The sequence below is a fragment of the Rhinolophus sinicus genome, chromosome 17, assembly GCF_057876585.1.
Source record: "Rhinolophus sinicus isolate RSI-liver-muscle chromosome 17, RSI-T2T, whole genome shotgun sequence".
NCBI classification, from domain to species: Eukaryota; Metazoa; Chordata; class Mammalia; order Chiroptera; family Rhinolophidae; genus Rhinolophus; species Rhinolophus sinicus.
Window position 1 is genome coordinate 200198823 of NC_142517.1, and position 22206 is coordinate 200221028.

Sequence of the window (22206 nt, forward strand, 5' to 3'; positions counted from 1 at the left end):
TTATGACTTCTTATTAAGTGCTTTAAAAGCCAGTGTTCTGCTCCCTTGAATTTTCTTTTCCCCCTAGATTTTTTTTCTCAGGGTTCGTTGGACCTGAGTGGCAAAGAGGGGACAGAAAGATGCAGCAGGCCATCTAATTCTCTGTCGCCATCGTAATTCAGCAACATGCGAGTGTTGGTGAGTATCACAGCATTTACAGATGTGACTAAAAGTGTCATGTTTGCATGCTCAAGTACCCTCCTCTCACTCCTGACACTAAAGAGCATCCTTTTACCAATTCAGAGATAAATGGCACTGCGTTGAAAGGTAAATGTTACAGGTGTTGCTAGTTAAGGTAACTCCATGGTTTTCACAGGTGTGTACCCTATTTGCTCAACCAAATGAACATGATCCTGTTTCACATTCACCGCTTTACAATGAGAGGCTCTGCCTTCAAGCCTCACAGATTCGCCATTTGCAATGGTACAGAAAGCAGGCACTCCTATTTGCAAGGCCAAGGCTAGGACCCTAGTTGCACTTTGAACAGTATGTATTTGATGCCGAATATGCTGGGCACCTTGGGCATGTGTGGCTGGAGGAGACCTGACCTGCCCTGGGAATGGGAACATGGGCTCTGAGAATCTTAGTTCAAGATCCAAAGTGTTAAGACTGTTGGGAAAAGAACCTTGCTGTGGGGATGTAGAGGCATGGCACATTAATTCCAGCTTGGGGATGGCAGCAATTCAAGGAAGGCTCGAGGGAGCAGGAGTGCATGAGCCAGGCGTACAGAACAGGTGGAGTTTGCACAGGGATGTGATGGGCCGTAGGCGGGAGGTGATACTCCACGGTGAGGGCACAGCTTGTCAGTCGCGTCCCCAGACACTCCAGCATTTACAAGGAGAATCTAAACCACACCAGTGCTGGTGATCATGTGTGGGACAACAGTGGTGGCAGCGGTGGAGCAAAGGGTGAGCAAGTGGCTTTGACATTGCAAAGCCAAATCACAAGAACAGGAAGGAAGTGTGAGAAGCCCCTTCGTCCATTTCCTTGAGTCCACGTGGGACCATTCCAGAGGAGATGACATCTTCTAGAGGTAATTTCACAGTCTCCTTTCAGTGTGTCTTACTCGTGGATTTGACAGTTGGCCGTGGGTATCTCCCCTCCTGTGATCTATGAGCCTCTCATGCACAGCTTCATTCCCTGTCCTCTTTCGGGTCTCAGCAGAGGTGACAGCAGCCAGGGACGGGGTCCACGTCCTTGGTGCCTTCCTCCCTCCTCCTTTTGCTCAGATCCTCGAACTCGTCCTGTGGAATTTCATTTAAAAAACCTTTTGCCATGAGCCTGGCTCTCTGAGGGACCTGTAAACACTTCATGTCTCTAGTGATTTTGAATGAAACCCTGGTTTGCTAGTAAGAGGCTAAGTAGAACCAAATGGAACAGGGGTGAATACACATCTCATTTGAGAGAATAGATGTTTTCCTGAAAGCGGCCTGTGTTCAGAATTTTTAAACTTGAACTTTAAGGCGACTGTGGGTTTGCTGTTTACAAATCATGTGGCAATTCTTCATTTCTGAAAACATAAGGCTCTTTAATGGCTTACTGTGGATACACCATGCAACCATGGTTTTCCTAAAGTGGAGAGCACCTGTAGTCCAGACTTGACTATTTACTGGACGCATGGGAAGAAATGAGTGTTGAATGTGAACCATGAATAGAATGTTACATTCTTAAAACTGTAGCCACATGAGACAAGGGAGTTACATGAAGCCAAACATTGTTTCTCCTTTTTCCACGCCTGTCTGTTTGGCATGCAAAAATAAACAAGAAAAGCAAGGATGTAGCTAGGAGTTCCGGCTGTAAGGCTTCTTTAAGGCATACACTCAACACATCTGCTGGCCTTGCTCTTTGTTGCTAAGATATCGGGGTCCCCTTGGTTAGAGCCCTTGATTAGAGCACAAGGTTCTTCCCCAGTGGAGGTGTTCAGAGAATGTCAATGCCTCTTGACAAAGCCAGCCTCAAATCAGTGGGGGTGGGGCAAGGCGACTGTTGGTGTCACCTCCCTGCCGCCTACCTCTGTCTTTGAGCCTAAAGTGAGGCCTTCTGCCCTCCCAGTCTGTAGTGCCTCTGTCACATGGGGACCAGATGGATGGCGCTGTAAGAAGAGCCAATAATGCATAGGGCACACAAAACACAGAGCATTTTAGCTGTCTTAATTAGGTACCGATAAAAATGTTTGGCTAGAAAGCTATTTTTGTTGTGGGGGAAAGAAACCACAGCCTAATGTAAATTTTTCACAAAGTCAATCAACTCTGCTATTAAATAAGTATTAGTAGTATTTTCATCATTCTTTTCGTTTTTATCTCAGACATCATCGTTTTCATCTCTAGGAATTCAAAACATACATCTTCTGTGTCTCCACTTGTTCAGTCTTTGCTCTGACTTCTTGAACATATGGAATATTGTTGTAATATTCTTGTCTATTTTATCATCTATACGATTTTTGAGTTCGTTTTTGATCTATCCCCCCCCCCCCCCCATTAAGGGCTGTACTTCCTGGCTTCTTTGCTGCCCTGGTAATTTTTTATTGGATGCCAAGTACTATGAATGCGACATTGTTGGGTGCTGGGTATCTTTGTGTCACTTGAACTATTCTTACGCTTTGTTCTGGGAGGCCCCTCAACCTTTGGAAATAGTTTGGTTCTTCTGGGCCTTGTTTTGAAGCTTTATTAGGTGGAACCAGACTAACGTTTAGTTTAGAGCTGGTTTTCCCCAGTGCGGAGGCAAAACCCTGACTACTCTCCGCATGGCCTCGTGATCCCCGAGGTTTTCTAGCTCCGGCCTGTATGAGCCCCATGACCGATTCCTCCCTCTGTTCTTCGTGGATGGTCACAGGTAGTCAATCCCCTCTGTCATGGGAGCTGCCTTGCGTGCATGTGCAGGTCAGTACTCGACTTTAGACTCTCTGTGCAGCGCTTTCATCCTCCCTGCCGACCGTAACTGCCATGGCCGGCGAGCTGCATCTCCTCAGCTCCAGGAGACCTCCACACTCTGCCTGGGTCCCCTCCCTGCACCGCAGCCTGGAATCTCTCCAGGCAGTAAGCTGGGCGGTCACAGGAATCCCCTTGCTTTTTCTCTCAGGGATATTAGCCTTCATTGCTAATGCCCAGGGTCTTCAAAATCATTGTTTTCATCTGGATTTCTAGGAGGGTATGCAAAGTAGGAAAGTGTTCCTTGGGAAGAAAGAAGGAAAGAAAATGTGTATGGATCAGCTAGATGCTGAAGTATCTTGAGGGTCAGACAGAAGTCATGTCTAGATGACCCAGGATTGTTTTCATTACGCCCAGTATAAACCCGTTCCAGATGCCGTGTTCCCCACAGGTTCTCAGCTACACCATCTCTCTCTCCTTATAGCACGGTTTGCTTATGGGGCACCTTTTTACTATAGGCTTATCTTGCTTCGTCCACCTCAGGGTCATCCCAAGTGCTCCTTATTTAAATGTTCTGCCCAACACTCACAGCTCAGAAGTCTCTAATTAGTCCCACCCATCTGGACTGGCCCATATGTACCCAGCCCCATGTGGTTGTTTACCTGGCTTTGCATCCTTTGCAACTGGTTTCTTGCCGGCCCCAACCAAGCAGGTGTTTATTTTAGGGATGGGCGTATTCTCATTCCTCATGACAAAGTTGCGACTTGTGGAATGTAGGACATTTCTTTTGCTGTAAGGTTTGGTATCAAACAGGCACCTATCATTAACATCTTCACTTTTCTGTCTTAAAAAAAATGATCGATTTGCTTTGTATGTCTGACAAGTTCTATGGTAATTTGAATGCTGTAGACCAGTGCCTCCTGACACTGCGGGGCTTTTCAGTGTTTCCTGACACAGAATCACCTGGTGTTCCTGATTTCCTTAGAGACCGTCAAGGCCCAACCTTATGGATGGAGTGAAAAACTTGAGTATAGGCCTTGGGCGTGTTCTTACCACACTGCGTGGGTCACATAGGAGAGAAAAAACATTCAGGGCTTTAGCAAGACGTAATTCAACTAAACCCTTTGCTGGAGATACTTGTTCAACCCACTTTCTCACTACAGCATCTACAGCACCCTTTCTGTTGACTGGAGAGTCAAAGGAGAGAAGCCTGTGGCAGCAACGGGGACTAAAGTTCGCTCTGGGTCTGCTTCCCCTGCTTGTGACCCGATTGTTTGTCAAGCCTTGGCCCGTTAGCTCCTCTGCCTTTATCCAAGGAGGCCCATTTTCCTGTTGGGGGTCTCAAGGGGCTGCTGAGAGACTGTCAGAGGTGTGCTGCTGCCTTGAATTTTATTACAGATGGCAGCCTCTTTTTTTCAATAATATAGTTCTTCTAACTCCTTATAACAAGTCATAACTTGGAAGAGAACAGATGCATCAAATGCTTTTGTTGTTGACACATTTGGCTGAAGGCAGTTGTGTCCTTTTAAGGCCACCTGTCTGCTTTTGGAGAAAATGAACAAAAGAGCCAAGTCAGTACCCAAGCACTGGGGTGAAGTGATGTGTATAGAAAATCCCAAGCACAGAGGCAAAGGTTGACAAGCAAAATTGTGAGCAATGCTCTTTACCGACCTGATGGGCCCATCGCTGCTGAGGGCAGAAGCAGCAGTTCGGTGAGCTGGTTAGTTAGACTACTCCTGTTTAAAAGGTAAGGGTGGTCATTCCACATTCCTACATGTGTAGGACTACTACTAAGATAAAACATTGCTCAAGCACAAAAGTCACATCTAAGAGATAGCTAAGTAACTGCAGGCCTCTGGGAACTTGTGCGTCAAACACCAAATGTTGATGCTTATAGTGGTGCAGCCTTTAGGACTGTTTTTTTGTGGTCCCCTAAGCCCGTGCTATTGTAGGGGGAGGCACATCGGCGTCAATTGGAGTGCTGTTTGTAATTGCAGATCTGAACGTCCATCAACAGAATGTCCACAGAACGTCCATCAACAGAGGAATAGCTGAACAAATTAGAGACATCCATACAATAGAATACTGCATCATTTACAAAAACGTCTGTAGGTACTGGGCTGGAAAAATGGGACAGATTAAGTGAAATGGCATGAGATACAGTAGGTAAATTAAAAATCAAAACTTGCTGCAAACCAGTAAGTAGAGCCTGACTCACAAACTGTGAGCACATGTGTAGCTGACTGCCCAAACAAGGGAAAATGGCAGAAACAACACACACTAAATTGTTAACAGTGGTTACCTACCTTGGGAGACTGGGGGAGGAAGGGCAGATTAACTTGGGAAGGGCTTATTTTGTACATTTTAAAGTAGTGGCATTAAGATTTTTAACTTTGTGTTTCTTGGTATTTTTATATAACACTCATAAAAATCTCAACACATTGATTGGGTAAATGACACAAAACACTGAGTGATCGTGGACTCCAAGTCTCTCTTATTAGGTGTCTCAATCCCACGTATTATTAGCCATGAGACTCCGGGCACAGATTCATCTCTGAAGGTGGGCTGTTCTCCTATGAATCGGGGAGAATTCCTATTCTAACTACTTCTTACAATTGTTAAACCAGAAAATTAAAATGTTGAAATAAGATCACATGTGAAAATACTTTATAAATTGCGGAGTCATGCAGGAATGCCAGGCTGTAGGAGTTATCTATGAGAACAAGGATCTCATTTCCCTTTGAATTCTAGGGCTCCCAGTTTTTGCTAAGGTGTGTCTTCCCTAAAGGCTGCTCGGCAGTGCCCAGACTGCTTTGGCTCTGGTTCAAATGCCTCACCCGGGACAAGTGTAAGACGATCTGCCTGCAGAACCTTGGCTCGTAAGCTGAGGGCTCCTTTCTTCTTCTAAGGTACCGACATTGTTTTTCTTCCTACTGTTTCCTGCTTCAGAGGGCAGAAACAGCCACATGATGGACGGCACTGATCTTTTCCCCTTTCATGCTGGGATAGACAATTAGGTATTAGTGGGTTTTCCCTTACAAGTAGTTTCTGACCATCCCCAAAGTACCCAGGTGGCTGGCTGCTCACAGAACAAGTGGCTCCACCTACTTCAACAGTGGCTCTCGTGATCCAGGAACCATGAATTCTCCTGAAATAAGGGGAGGTCTCATTAATGGTCATGGACCAGGACTCTTGAGCAGCCATGCCTATTCTAAAAGTCAAGCCTATTCTAATAGGCTTTTTAACCCTATCCATGCATCTGCTGGGGTTGTGTAAAATTATTAAAATACTACGTTGCATTGACTTTTCTTCTTCCAGGTTTACTGAGGTATATCCTACACCTTAACTACCACCTCAGTTAAGGTATGGAATGTTTCCATCACTCCAGTTTCTTCTTAACCCTTCGTAGTCAGTTCCCTTCCACAACCTCTAGTCTTGGACTTTTCTCGAGCTGTATCTAACTGCAATCACATGTAGGTTTTTGTCTCTGCCTTCTTTCACTTAGCACAGTGCTTTGAAGTTCACTCATGTTGTTCTGAGTATCAGTTCATTCCTTTTTGCTGAGTATTCCATAGTACGGATGCACTATAACTGGTTTATGCATTCATCTCTTGAACATTTGGGTTATGGCTACTATGAGTGACACTTTGTGGGTATCTGCATAAAAATCTTTGTGCGGCCATACGGGTAAACCAAGGAGTTGGCTGGATGATAGGTGTGTGTTTCATGTTTTAAGAACTTGCCAAACTGTTTTCCAAAGTGGCTGTATCATTGTATATTCCCACCAGCAGTGCACAAAAAGTTCTAGTTGCTCCGATCTCACCAATACTTGGTATGATCAATATTTTACAATTTTAGCCATTTTAACTTGTATTGTGATTTTTATTTGTATTTCTCTGATGACTAATGATGTTGAGCATCTTTTCTTGGGCTAATTTCATTTATCTTCTTTTGGGAAATGTCAAATCTTTCGTCCATTTTTTAAAAAATTGGGTTAAGTTGTAAGAAATCTTCATGTATGGTGGATACAAATTTTTTGACAATTACTTTTTATGAGCATATCTCATTTCAATTTTTAAATGTAAGGATCTGCTTACAACAGAACTGGGAAGGAACAGATGGGAGCCTGTGTTCACAAATCTTGCTAAGTTGGACACTAACATGATTGTGTGTTTTTCTTAGAAGTAGGCTCAGCAGAAACAGAATTCTTGTCTATCTTTGTTAGCTGTTTTTACTGGACTTATTGGCAAGTTTTATATTTTATTGTTTCATAGCATCTCAAGAGTAATGGAGCACTTTTCTCACACATTAGACCCAGCATTTATCAATAGATGGTACCCACTGGATGATTCTAGATGAAAGTGTGAAAGTAGATTAAGTAAGCTAAGGTAGACTGGCAGAGATCTAATACCTCCCTATAAAATAAGACAGAAACTAGTAGCTCAATTTATTACTTAAAACCATGATTTTCTAATGATTAGGGTGAAATGTATGGCCTACGGCAAAACAAAGATTTTCACTGTTTTCTAGTGTTCACACTGCACAGACTCCAACATGTCCATGTAATTCTTCCAGCGGGATGGATCTGTGCTGTGTGTCCTGTAACTGTCTCAGTGTCAGATAGAGTAAAAAATCACCTACATACTCTCAAATATTCTGAATACTTACGTTGCAGATTTTTTGTTCACTTTAAAATGACTTCAAAGGCTGTAACTACGAGACTACCACTGCTTCTAAAAAGTTTCCAAAAATACTATTTTATCGTTTCCCAGTGATGAACACATGTCAAATGTAGTTAATAAAAACTAAAAATCCTTCCTTATGTCGCACTAATGCAGGTGTGTTCTAATCAACCATCTTGTCTCATCCGTAGGGAAAGAGTAGGATCCTGCTTTGCAGGAGGAATCAGTGTGTGATGCTCGGAGTGTCCCTGACTCAGAAGGGGACGCATCTCTCTGGCACGCCATTGGACTTTTACCAGACAAGGAAGCTTCACCCAGGCACATTTGTATCTGCACAAGCTGGCCTAACACGGCGGACGGGCGGTATTTACCTATGGAATCAGACAGTGTTCTCTGCTTTATTAAAGCACAAATGGCTTTTCCCTGTGGGGGACGACTGAGGACACCAGGGGAGGAGAAAGGGGCACGTGGAGAGAGAACCACAAAACAGAAACCCGTCTTCACAAGAAGGGCTCAATATTGATTTCCAGGGAGGAGCAGGGCATAGTCAGCTCAAACTTGGTGATAACTTCGGGGTGAAGGACCCCCAGCTTCCCGATGCTCTGACCCCTGGCAAAGATCTCAGCACATCGCCCAGGGAAGAAAGCAGGGCCTGAAAAACAGTGAGAGAAAAATAATCAATGTTTCTCCTGGCAAAAATATCAACAGACATTTAACACTAAAAGCTCACTAATCTACTATAAAAATAACTATTCTTTAAACCGTGGGCTCTGAAATGACAGTGCTTCCTTACACTTTCTAGACATAAAAAGTATTTGGTATTACATCACGAAACTCTTGTAAGGAAAAGGTTGGGACAACTATGAAAGTCAGGGACCTGTGTTTTTTATCACAGGGGTCCAAGCAGGAAGGACGAAGAAGAGGAGGCTGCAGGGGCACCATTGGGAGAATCTTAGGGGAACGGGTCCTAGAAAGGACAAAGGAAAAAATGAGATGTAAAACTGATGACCTTTGCATGGAAGAACCTGTTCTGAAACAGGTTTTTCCATAGTAATCCTCGCTGGATAAAAAGTCTCCACTGAATTCATAGATGATTCAAAACACCCCTCTTTTCTGCCTGGTTACACAGAGAAACACAAGCTGCACACCAGCAGTAGGCTTCCAGAATGCGACCCACATTCTTGTCGGGAAAGGGGCTTTCTAAGCAGCTCTGAGCATCTGCTGTAGAACCACAGCAAAGGTGGGAAACCCAAGAAGTCTGGGTTGACCTCTGATTTACTTCAAGACAGGCAGAAAGTTCTCTTCATTTGCATGGCTATGTCTTACCAAACCAGCAACAGTTCTTGAGGTTTGAACAGCTGAAAACAAGCAAATGTATAGTCCCACTCCACTTTCTGTGAAGTACCAGTCCCACAGGAGTTTATTTACGCTCAGTACTCCACTGAAGTTAACAAAATGCTGACTCATTTCTCTCACCACCAGCTTGAAAAAGGATCAGGCCCACAGCCCCTGACTGACAACCTAAACGTTTACTGGCACGAACTATAAATACGCAGCGGGGCTGGGCTGCTGGCCTCCAGCCTGCCATTTCGAGGACTGCATTATTTATGAAGGAGTGAACTGCTGAATCTCTACTAATGGCTCCAAGGTCAGCGTAACGAAGAAATACAGAAGAAGGGTGGGGGTGGGGAGGCTCCTGTCAGGTTAGCACCAGTAATACCACAGAGACATGGGACCATTACACATATTTCCCGATCAGCACAGAAGGCTGTTTGTTTATATTCCTGAAAAACAGTTTGGCATCCTTAAATAATCCCAAAGCAACCTGGATGGAATATAAAGTGGTTTATTTTTCACATTATTCACCCCAAACTAAACAACTCTGCTTCACTGTCTATTAAAGCAAGAATTTCACTGAGCTGCATCTGAAGGTGATAATTATTTGGTTATGTGCACTAATCTACACTTGGGGAGAGGGACGGGGAGGGGACTCAAAATAATACAGAAACCAAACTGGACTGAGACTGTGGAGCCTGATGTGAATGTTGTGAAATCTGATGAAGACTAAAGACAGCATATTTTAATTCTATCAAAGTGAAAACCTAACTTAAAAGACAATACCAGTCCCCCCTCCAAACTTCAAATGACAAAAAAGTGAGGTTTGGATGAAGTATTGATGGTAAGCAGTATAACCAAGAATCACAGACCTGGAAGGACTGCTGAGAAGTCATTTATTCCATCACCCACCACCCCTGGCTCCCTTTGTACAGAACCATATCTGAACAACCTACACTAGCTGAAAAAGACACCAGCCTATTTTTAAAGGCCATTCGGAAAGGAAGTTTTCAGGACCTTTGCTGATAACCTTGCTATGTTCACAATCCTCATTGTACCAAAATCCTTCCTTTTATCTATCTCCACATTCCAATTTGATTGGATTCATTTGAACTGAAGCATAAAACCAGACTATTTCAGAATCTAAGCCAGATGTGCTAGTTCTGACAGTGTTAGCAAAATAAAGCCTAAGAGATAAGAATGTAGAATTTTTTTACTTCATAAAACAACTTTTTGAATCAGCACTTTCTAGCAAAATTCAGTTCCATTCTTCTTTAGTTCCCAAGCATGATAATGCCAGCCACACCTCTCCAGGAGTTTGGACCAAACTTTGCTTTAGTTCAATTAACTGGTGAGGTACTCAGTCAAACAAAAATATTCCTATCACTAAGTATAATCTTTCCAACGAAAAGCAAAGAGAACTGAAATTCCTATTATGTATTGTTTAAAACATACCCAAGTATGAGACGATTCTAAATGACATAAACATCCAAAGCTCTCAGCCCAGCACGTGGGCCCATCCGGGTCACTGCAGCACCCTGCACTGCCCCTGGGTCAGAAGGTCCCCACTGGGCAGGAGCTGCTTCCACAGGGTCCTCTCCTTCCCACCCACGTGCAAAAATTAAGCCCAATAATGGGATTTCTGTATAAGCTTCACTGTACGGGAAACTGTACACTTAAACTGTGATGGCAATTTTAACCTTTCCTGCTATTTCTCATTTCTGAGAAGGTCGATTATGATATAAACACTTCTTACGATTTTCTTATTGGCTCTTCTGTTTCCTTAAGAGCCAGGCTCAAGTTCTCTTCTCGAGACACACATTGAGAAACACACAAAAGCGCCTTCAAGTTTGTAAGTGGTACGGAGAGAACCCCAAAAATGTACCACTTGATTGATGTATGTGAACTAGAAATACTGAACGAAAGTTTAAAGTTACAAAGTCACCAGCATTTCTTAGCACTTTTTAGAAACCTTTATGGGTCGAACCAAACTTTGCAGGCAGAAGTGAATCGCTTCAGAGAAGGGCAAGAGGAGACAGAATGAGAGAATCGCTTCACTAGCAACGGAAAGGGAACACACCCACGAAGGCAGCAATTAGGCCCCAGTTCAAAGATGAGAGCATCTCCCCGTTGGCGGGAGGGCAGTTTAGCTCAGAACCAGGGAGCTCAGTGGGACCATCCTGCTCTAACTAGAACTGATGCAACTCTAATCGGAGTCTTTTCAGAAGGAAAAGAAGTCACATAGAAACAGAATCTAAATAGGGGTCCAGGTTTACGAAAACTCAGACCTAGATAATGGCCAAAGGCGACTTTTGTCTCATCCACAAACAAGCAAAAACATATTTTTGGACAAAGAGCAGCCTGCTGTGTCTAGAGACATAAAGTCGCCAATTCAAAGAAAATCCCTGTGAATGGGAAATCTAAAAGTCAAATTCCACAAAGTGCATTTTTTTCCTTTGATTCACATGTCTAAGCCCAAACAGAGTCCCTGGCACACTGCTGTACCAAGAGGCATGAATACTACAATTTTCAACCTGTGCCCAAAATGCTCCCCAGCAAAAAGCCTCTCGGCCCACTCTCCACCTAGTTCCTTAACGCCGATTAAACCCTCAGCTTGGGTAGTGTTCATCACCGTCAAATGGCTTCCACCATGAAGCAGATCTGGGGGCAACAGTGCTCTCTGTGGAAATCCATGTGGAAGCCCAAACAAAAGAAACATCAGCTAAGCACAAACAAGAATTTAATTTCCAAATCGTAGTGGGGTGTAAGTAAGCCCCTTAATTAAAGCTTTTGTAGCATCTCCTCAAGGTCTGTAATTGTCTCTCTGTGCTCAAACGGCTGGACCACTTTGAGGACCTTGGGGGTAATTCCTGGGCCAGGAATCCAGCACAACACCCAGTCTTTAGCACATTTTCTGGCTAATTGACCTTCAAAGAGTTTGTGAGCCCCCTCTCTTGCTCGTTGCCAAACACCTTTCACAGTTTCTTTTTGCCCCTGTCTTTCTTTCAGAGTAGTATTACAGGACCAAAGTTTGGGTAAGCTTTCCACAGAGTCATTCCTATAATTTCATGAAGCGTCGGAAGTGGAAGCTTAAGGCAGTAACTGAGCAGACCCCTAATGTGAAAAAGCTCGGTTGTTATGAGGCATGAAGCTCTTAACTCCTTCATCTTAAACCCCCCGCCGTGAGTTATAGTCAACAAATTCACTTGGTACTTTATTTAGGCCACCTCTAAAATTCATCTAGTCATACAATTTTACTTTTCCCTTTCTGCACATCACTAATACAGGCTTTGGGGTTCCAACCCATATATTGTAACTACCTGCAATCTGGTACTTTACTGCCCAAATGTTCTACCATAAAAAGAACAAAATAAAAAGGAGGGCAGGGAACTTTGGAAGAGGAATCTCCGTGTGTCACATATGTTATATACAGCAAATAGCAGAAGCCATCATCATAAGCTTTAATACAAACAACCATACAGGGACCCAAATTCAGGGACAAAATACAAAATGCAGAATGATAGATGTAGCAAAGCCCTTGGGCCAACTGCATGTATTTTAAATGTGTTCTACATGACTGGTTATGTCATACGGGGTGGGAGAAAGGAACAATCATTTCACAGGCTGACTCGGGCTGGCATCTATCCAAACCCCACCCTTTCCTTCCCCAAATCCCTAATTCTAACACAGTTAGGTACATATATAAAATAATGCATTCCATGTGCCAACAACCATCCTAGGAAATCACACAAAGGACAAAAAAAGAAAAAAGAAAAACGCCCCCCGTGTTCCATTCTGGGGTGACACTGACGGAGTAGGTGACAGGGCAAAAAGTGGAATATGGGGCGGAAGCCAGAACTTGCTTTGTAGGATTTTCTCCTCCTTTCCCTCCCGTGTCCTGAGAATGTAACTCTGCTGCCAGCACATCAACCTCACTTTCCTTTTTTAAATCATGTTAATTTAAAAGAAAAGACAAGATATAAGCCTTAAAAAAACCTGAACACACTCTTGTACCATACATGTGAGCATGGTAGCTATCACTCTTTAAAGCAGTTGTTCTCAAAGTGTTAGAACCAGGAGTTTTTTTGAGCGCACCAATGGAATTACACAATGAAGGAGAACCCAAGGGGGGAAAGGCACAATGGAGGTAAGACGTCAACTTATGAACAGAAAGAAAAGGTTTTATAGGAAGATGGGGAGGAAAAAGTGGCATAGCTCCCGAGATATAAGCACACATTTTTTTTCAGATCTCAGTACACTCAAGGTCGGAAGAAAATTTCTCTGCAAAGATCATTTAATTGGTAAGTGGAGACTGAATAATTTCTAACTGGTAATGTAAAACACCCATTTCCCCCAGATGTATACAATTCTTCACTTTACATCTGAAGTGAAATATTTATGGGAACTCAAGTCTTTAAAGAAATGGTACCTAATCCCTTGAGTTTAATGGCTATCTTTCACCGCTTTCTGAAGATCAAAAGAAAGCAAAACCCCTTATACAACTTTACAATGCTAATCCCGACACACCTGCAGACATCATTAACTCTTACAGCAAACGCAACTGGACGCGGGAGAGGCGAGTTAGCACCTCCTTAAGCCCACAGCACGGCCCTCGGCCCTTGGAGAGGGAGCCTGTCTGTGCTCACAGCAACATTCGCGTGGCAAAGCCGCTACTGCAAGTAAGGACGGGATCACACAGGACTTGATTCTCAAAGTCATCAGCAAAGCCCAGGCTACCTAGTCTTCTAACTAATGCGAAAATGTCTTCAATAAAGTAGGTTTGGGAAATAGATCAGCACAATCACCTTATGACTAAGTATTTAAAATCGTAACTCCAAAATTTCCCAGTTGGACTTTGTTTAGAGAACTCTGTAGCTTATTTCCGTGGCTATCACTTTTTAACATTTCGTAAGATCTATTTTAAAGTTTAATCTTAACAACGTGTCTCTCACACACACATATTCATACATACTCATATTTCAGAAGCTGAAGGTCAGAAATGTTACAAGAATTTAGATGTGATCCATCTAATTGCAATTTTAAATCAGTCTCAAATTAACTCATGTAAAACCAAAGGACTTTTTAACTCTAGGTCAAAAAGTGCCCTCACTAGCTATTGGTTTGTTTTGAAAACTCCTATTCCAAAAGAATGCCATCACCCTACATTTGTCTGATACATCATTTCCCCCAAATTTTCACATTTTAAAAATATTGACAGGCCAGATTTAGAATAACTTCAAAAATAAAACCTATGGATTATCCTGTATTCCTGGACCAGTAAAATGATTTTTCCTAGTCTTTCACCTGATGAAAACTTTTACAAGGACTATTTCTCAAACCAGATATGAGCAACTTACTCCTTTCTCCACAATTAGAGTGAAACAATTAAGAACAAAAAATAATAATGAGAGCGTTGTAGGGCTAATTAAAGAAAGAATAGAAATGTTGTAGTAAAGGACATTATATCTATAATTTCCCAATTAGTTAATTTATTCAATTGAGACCTTTGGCCAACTGGGAGTAAACATAATTTCACACATTGATTATGACAGATGTGCTTTAGTTTCAGAATTAGATTTCAGCTGGCAAGTCAGGCATGCGGAAGAAAAAGAAGAGAATGATGAGACTGTGCAAATGTACTACCCTGCTCTCTACTTCCTTCCTTCCACTGGTCCCAGGCCCAGCCAAGCCCCCAAGGACAGGCAGTTACAGATGGGAAAAAGTGAAGCACAAGGAGATTAGGGGACTTGCCCAAGGCAAGCAACAGAATAGGCCAAAGAGCAGCAAAGGTGAGGACAGCCACTGACAGGGCACCTTTCTGTGTGTGGCCCAGAGGCACTCATGGGGTGGGGTTTGGATAGAAGGCCGGCAGGAGAAGGGTTTCAACATTTTGGTCAAGCTGTCCATTTTCAGGTTTGCAAACTACTTCTGGTTTAAAATTAAAGAAATAAGCAAAATTTAAGGGGAAAAAAAGTGAAGAAAAAGAGCTGATATGTTAGAGCCTATGGCAGACTGCTTCGGAAGCATTTAAACTCCTGCAAAATCTTAAAACTGGAAATGACCTTGGCGGCGATCTTGTCCATTCCTTTATTTTTAGATACAAGCAAATGGATACCAAAGAGGTTAAGAAAACCATGCAGCCAAGTAATACCAGAGCTAAGATTAGAACCCAGGTCTTCTTGAACCCCAGTCTGTGACTCTTATCTAACACCAATTTCCTGAAGGGCACATTTGGGTAAATCTACCTTGACTTGACCCATTCCAAAATGCTTTCCCAAATTCTTACATCTGCATCTCCCAACAACTCTGTGGCACGGACAGGGCCAATGTTACCATTCTGATTTTACAGAGGGAGAAACTGGCATGAAGGGATTAAGTCCTGTATCACATGGGTTATAGCGACAAAACATGAAGTCTAATTTTTACTATATCACAGTTGATCATGCAGCCTAGGGTTTAACAAAACGTACTCTTTCCTATCATTTTAATTAGTGTCTACACCATCTTGGGATCTAGCTTTTTCAACTTAGTGTATAGTCACAGGTCTAAAGATATTTTTTTCATATATTCCATTATATTTATATGTCATAGTTTGCCAAATGTTTCTTAAAGCATTTTTATGTTGGAGTTGTTTCCAATTATTCACTATTATAAATAGGGTTTCTATAACATATATACTCTTTTTTGTTTTTAGTTTCTTCCCCTCTACCAAACGTAGTACCACACAAGTAAAAAAAAAAAAAAATGAATCACTGTATAGATCATTATCAAAATGTTAAACAATGGACTTCTAGCAATGGTAGTACCAACAAACCACAAACTTAGTAGAGGATTATACTGATCTCATCTTGTATGACACTGATTAAAGAAATACTTTCCCTTGCAGAGTACCAACTACCACCTTTTTTTTTTTTTTTTCTTTTTTAGTTCCACTGGTAGGGGAAAAAAAAGACTCAAAGCAACCTAGGAAAATAATTCTAAGACGAAACCTTTGTTCAGAGAATAATTCACAAACAAGCTAGGCACCTTTAGGAATTAAGAGAATGACCAGAAACTTCTCTCCTGGAAGGTGAGTGTCAAAATCTAGTGGCCGAGCTAACAAGACTGATAAACTATTTAACAGGCACTGATGAAAATTAGGCACATTGAAAGCAGTCCCACAAAACAGACACAGGAGTCCTGGAGCTGTTTAGAGCAAGGCCTCTTATCTGCACTTTCTAATCAAGTGTCCGCTCTTTATGGGCTTCTACATTGCTCAGAAGAAAAAAGAATATTGTAACTGTATTCACATGGTTTATCACCTAAAGTAAGGCAAGTAAATGATTACTACCTGAATTGGCTAATATATTGGGCACTGTTGTTGTTCCCCACATTTCTTCTTCCACTTCTTTCTCAATATGCTCTTTCCACATAAGGAAGGCCCCCAAGTGTGTGCGGCTGTCAGCATGGTGTGGTTTCAGTGGGTGGGCAGCTTTTTCTATTCCACTGAATTTGCCCCATCCTTTGTGTTCATACCTGACACTTTCATACAGGGACCAGAATGTCCTCCTTTCACAATTAGAAAGAAGGCTAAAAATTAAAGCATCTTTACGTTCACACTGATAGGTATCAACTGAAACTGAAGTCAGATCCTTTCCTGAAAAGAAATATTTTTTTAAAAAGGCAGAGAGGAAAAAAAAAAGAGCCCTTGGTCCTGAACGGGGAGGAGTAGAAGAAGGACCAACTACGACACAAAAAGGCTACAATGGCTGCAAGAGGGGGAGGCCTGGGGGCCCTGAAGACCCGCCGCCAGCCCCACATTCGGCCTGTTCGGCCAAGAGTCATCCATCCTCTGCAGGAAGGTGACCTTCCTGACTCACAACCCACCTGAACCAGCAGGTGCTTCAGAGGCATTTTCAGAGGGGGATGGGTTGCCCAAGTCCCCATGTGACGATTAGCATTCATTTCTCAAACAGGACAAGATTAGGCACAGATATTCAACACCGAAGTACAGCAGAATAACACACCAAGGTCAAAACTGCAAATGGGACCTCAATGAAATTAAACTGTCTGCCTATCATTTACATAAAAATATTACTATCATTTACATAAAAGTTGCTGCTGGATTTCTATAATGTTAGAACCACAAGTCCTATAGAGGGGTGTTTGGCAGTATCTAGTGAAATATGGACTTACCCTTTGTTCTAATAATCCCATACCTCTAAGAATCTCTCCCTAAGATACACTAGCAAAAATACCACTCAATATATGCGCAAGACTATTTATTATAGCATTATTTGTAACAGCAAAAGATTGGAAATAGCCTAAGTGTCATTTATAGTGAATTAGTTGAATAAAATGTATACTCCACACAACAGAATACTCTGCAGAAGTCAGAACCATCTGCTGCCAGAGTGGCCTCCAATGTAGATTTTATAGAACTGTATATAAAGCATCAACTCTTCAGTTGAGAAAGTGGAGAAGAACATAAATACACACAGGCTTATACTTAAAAAAAAACACAAATTATAGAAAAATAACTGAAAACTAACAAAAATCATAAGCTAGAGAGGCAGGGAGGGAACAGACTGAAGGGATCAGAGATGGAAGCTGGAATTCTCTAAACATACTTTACTTTGCAGGATATATCCTAAGTAGAAAAAGAACTAAAGGTAATGATGCTTAAACTGTTTTAACACTCATATTGTTAGTGATAATACCGATATTTTTGGAAACTAAGATAGAGATAGAGCAAGCAAACCAGTAGTAATGTAAATTCGTTAGGAATCAAGATGTCCAATATAAAGAAAAAAGCTATAAATATTAAAGCCAAACATAGTAAAAATCCTCTAATTCTGAATATAAACGGGAAACAGCCACATGAACTCAAATTTTTTCTTTAAAAACAAGTGTTTTCCCAGCTCTGCATACTAAAAACTCCTAGGAACAATGACTCACTCGGGAGCAAGGAGCAACCCTACCACCCTGCTTGAGATCGCAGTTTGATTTCCCGTTAAAAGGAACAGGGGCCACTTGGAGACACAGCTCATTCCAGGTCTGAGGCACAAAGCTGAGACCAGAAATGTATTTTTGACATTAACACCCGCTTCCAAAAAGGATCCCACTATATACACCCATTGAACAAGAACCACCCTACCAACAAAGGTCTCTGAAGACTTAGAAAGTCTTTTCCCCTTTTCTTCCACAACAATTCAGCTCTAAAGAGGCTGGGGAAGGCAGAAACCCCCACCTTGGGCGTGGGGAGACAGGTAGGGACTCTGTGTGTCCCAGATCAAGGCAAGAAAGTCAGCACGAGCCTAAGGGATCAGGAAGGACATCCACAGGTAAGCAGGGGACAGCCCTGAGAGGCAGTAGAGTCAGAGTGATGAGCAGGGCAAACATACAGGGGGGCAGATGGAGTTCAGGTTACAAATGGGGCCATTGATCAAGAAGTAATTTCTCACTTGAATTTCTCCCGACTAATGGGAGCCAGGCTTCTCACTGTTGGAGGAGAGAGGTACACATACGAATGGGAGAAAACTGGAATGAACCCTGAAGGGCTGGGCTGGGCTGCAATGGAGGTATTATCATGGACTTATGGTCTTCAAACTATCTGCAGATGCAGAAGTAAATACGTGTGCATGCATACATGCACACACGCAAATAGCAATTCTCAACCCCTAACAGCAATAAGCACATCTTAAAGCTTGGCGTTTAGACACCATTCCCCACTAAATGGACCCTGGATGGAGAAATGGAGCAGCAGCAAGTTCCAGGTAAGCCTGGTATGTCTTTGAGTGCTAATTGTAAAGAATAACAGGAATACTAAGAGGACACAGACACCAGCAGAAAGGGATGCCCACTCACTGGCCAAACTGTGGACCTGTGAGCACCAGACGAAATAATAACAGTAATGGCTTAAAACCTGGTGTCTAAAATAGGAAATATTTAGTAAGTTCACACTGATATAAATAGAAAGCCAGGTTAGAAACAGAACATTTACATAATTTCAAACTTCTTCCCACAAAATGTTGAATTATACTGGAGAAATAGCTTTATAGTAAAGAAGCCTAGCAGACAGCACTGTCACCAGGTGATCACAACACCATCGGTTGTGAGATAGAGGGAAACTGTGTCTTGACAGGACACTTGATAGGATGCACTGAGAAGAAGCATTACTTCTGTAACATTCTTCCGAAGATGCCTAACCTGAATCGAATAGTGAGGACACATTAGGCAACCCAAAACTGAGGGATGCGCTACAAAATAAATGGCCTGTAATCTTCAAAACGTGTCAAAGTCATGAAAGTCAAGGAAAGACTATTCTAGAACTCTCCAGAAACGAATGAGACATGACAGCTAAAGGCAACAAGTGATTCTCTGATATAAAGAACAACTGATAAAACTTGCACAGGGTCTGAGGATTTAGATGGTAACACTGACATGAGTGATAGTTTCCTAATTTTGATGATTATATTGTGGTTATGTAGGATGACGTTCTTGTTTGTAGGAAATACATACTGAAATATTCAGGGGTAACAGGATATTAGGTTGGCGATTTACTCTCAAATAATTCAGGAAAACGTTCTTCATACTGTATTTCCATTTTTTAATAAGCCTGTGACTGTTTCAACAAATTTTTTAATTAACTAGCAAAATGGGGTTTAAGTTATAGGAGTTGCTTAAAAGATGCTTCCATCCAATTCTTTAAAAATACAGTAAAAAATTATTACCCTAGTCCTCCTATACCTTGAATGAAACGGACATACTACATGTGAATACATTCAGGGAAAAACATTTTGCAGATAGATAAATCCAATCAATTTATTTGTTTTAACACTTCAAAAGAAATAAGAGCATTTATCTGTTTTAAATCACTCCCAATTCTCTTAAGAACTGATCCTTTCTTTTTTTTAAAATCTGTTTTTAAGGTCACTGGAATAAATTGTTTCCTTCCTTAAGATCTATCCATTCATCTATCTATCTAAATACATGCATAATTATGTTTTTTTCTCAATCACAGTATTGCCCATTCTTTTTGGAAATGCAACAGCCCACACTTATTTCATTTTGTTAGGTTACCCTGACAAAGTATTAGATACCATACATTCTTATAAATGACTAACTGTACTGAGGACTTTCAGAAACTTAAAAGACTAAAAAAAAAAAAATCAGTATCATATCATATTAACTTGTATCATTAAACTCTTCTTCAAATTACTGAAGAGAACTTAAGAAATATGAGTTGAATTACCAATGTTTTGGCGGATTTTCCCTTTCAAGTCAGTGTTAATGAAAAATAATCACTATTAATTTTTCAGTATACAAAATGTGAGATGCTATTAAGTACCTGGTGTTATATCCAACTGGAACTAGAGAACACCCAAATGCTGACGTGTAATTATTGCTGCTCTATGAAAGAAGAGTGAGATCTCATGCTCATCACTGCAGCATTCATGAACTTCCTGGTTCTCTATAAGGGTGCGTTTCAAACTCTTAAGACCAGGGACCCTTTGTTCAAATCTTACTTAGCGGTATAGATACTTTCTCTTTCTCTCTCTCTCTCTCTCTCCCCCCTCCCTCTTTTTTTTTTTTTTTTTTTTTTTTTTTTAATGAAAGCCCAGAAGATATTTTTAAAGCCAATCTTCTAAAACATACTCCCTGGGGACAGCCAACGTCTTCATTAGCTGTAAAAATGCAAACTGGAAATAAATGCCAGTGATTGGCAACTATATCGCCTTAAAGGCCATCGGATACAAGTATGTCCATGAAGCTAATATACATGAAGGTGGTTGGAATAAAACCACTGCATATGCGGATGAGTGAGCCATCGAAACTGTTCAAAAGTCAAGAGGAAAGGGACTGGGGGTGGGGGTGGGGGAGGGAAAGAGAGGGGGAGAGGGGGGGAGAGAGAGAGAGAGAGAGAGAGAGAGAGAGAGAGAGAGAGAATGAATGAGAGCAAATGACTTTACTAAATGTTAATTTTAAAATTACTTAGAAGTTAGTCTGAAACTTGAGTCAGTTATCTTAGAGCTGGGTAGCATTTTAATACTGCCAAGTAGTTCAGGAAGGTAGAAATCAAAACATAACTTGTAAGTTAGGGTTAAACCTTGACAATATCTGACTACCAGCTATTTCCTCTCATCAAGGAAAAGTTAAATTCACTAAAAATTATTTTTAAGAAGTTTAAATTTTCAATTGTTTTACTCTTGCTGAAAAATAAGTTTTGAATGTTTTAAAACTTTTTGGTTATGGTTATTGTGCATTTAAATTAATTGCTATGTGGTACCTAATTTGATACACTACAATTTAAATAAATAAATAACATTAAAAATTATTCAGCAGATATAGTAAAGTGTTATTAGTTTTTAAATTTAACTTTTAACTTAAAATTTTTTACTTATTCTTAACCTTGAATTGAATTTTTAAAAAGCTTATACTTATTCTTTTTATGTATAAAGCACAGCTATACAGATGGTGCTAAAAATACGTATACACATTTTAAGAAAGGTAAAAACTGTATTAAAATTGTAATACTCAATATATACCGATAACAAAAGATGAATATGAGTGATGTGTATATATTTTTTGGCACTCCCGGTGCATACAGCACATAATAAATATGTGGTATATCTGTGGCATTAAAATTTTATGGAGGGGCAATTAAGAAAAAAGTCTAAAAGGACCCTTAGGGGAAAGATAATTTTTAAAAAGGTTAAGAAACACTGTGTTATGACAATATCTACCAGAAGGGAAACTGAGCTGACCAAGTCATTCCAGTGGGGCCTGGTGTGAAGCACTCTAATTTACTGGGTACTAAATTGTCAAATAAGTACCCCTTCCCCCAGAAAAAGAGTGAACATGAGTGGCGAGAGCTTTGCCTTTGTACACATAAGAAAAAGTGGGCAAGAACAATAAACAGGCTCAAAAACAAGGCAGGGCTAAGTGAATTGTGTGGCAACTGCCGAAGCTTTTATAAATACTGTGGCCCCAGGTTACACCGCTGTTTTGAATGTGGTCATCACTGTTAAAGTGTTTAATATTGCTTTGAGTCTTTTAATCCCTTCAAAGGAGGTAACAAGAATTGTAGTATTTGAAAGCTTGCCTCAAACACAATAAACAGAGAACCAGAGGGATACACACAGTAATAGGGCCAGGAGGCTTAAAAAACTTCCCAACCTTTTTTCTTTTAAACCTGATGCCTTAACAGAATAATGTCTGTGCTGATGGTAACTAAAGGTGGGTATGCCGTGCAGATCCCCCTTTATTCTAGTCCAGAACATTCTGTGTAAATCAAACCATAA

General features: G+C 41.2%; 1 protein-coding gene across 1 annotated transcript in view; it reads right to left on the reverse strand.

Moving 5' to 3' along the window:
• Positions 1-7972: 7972 nt before the first annotated feature.
• FARSB (phenylalanyl-tRNA synthetase subunit beta) overlaps positions 7973-22206 on the reverse strand; it is a 65679-nt gene continuing 51445 nt past the window's right edge. Inside the window, exon 17 of the mRNA XM_019753680.3 lies at positions 7973-8240. Within this exon, the coding sequence (XP_019609239.3) occupies positions 8089-8240 (152 nt within the window). The 3' untranslated portion in view covers positions 7973-8088. The remainder of the gene's footprint in view (positions 8241-22206) is intronic.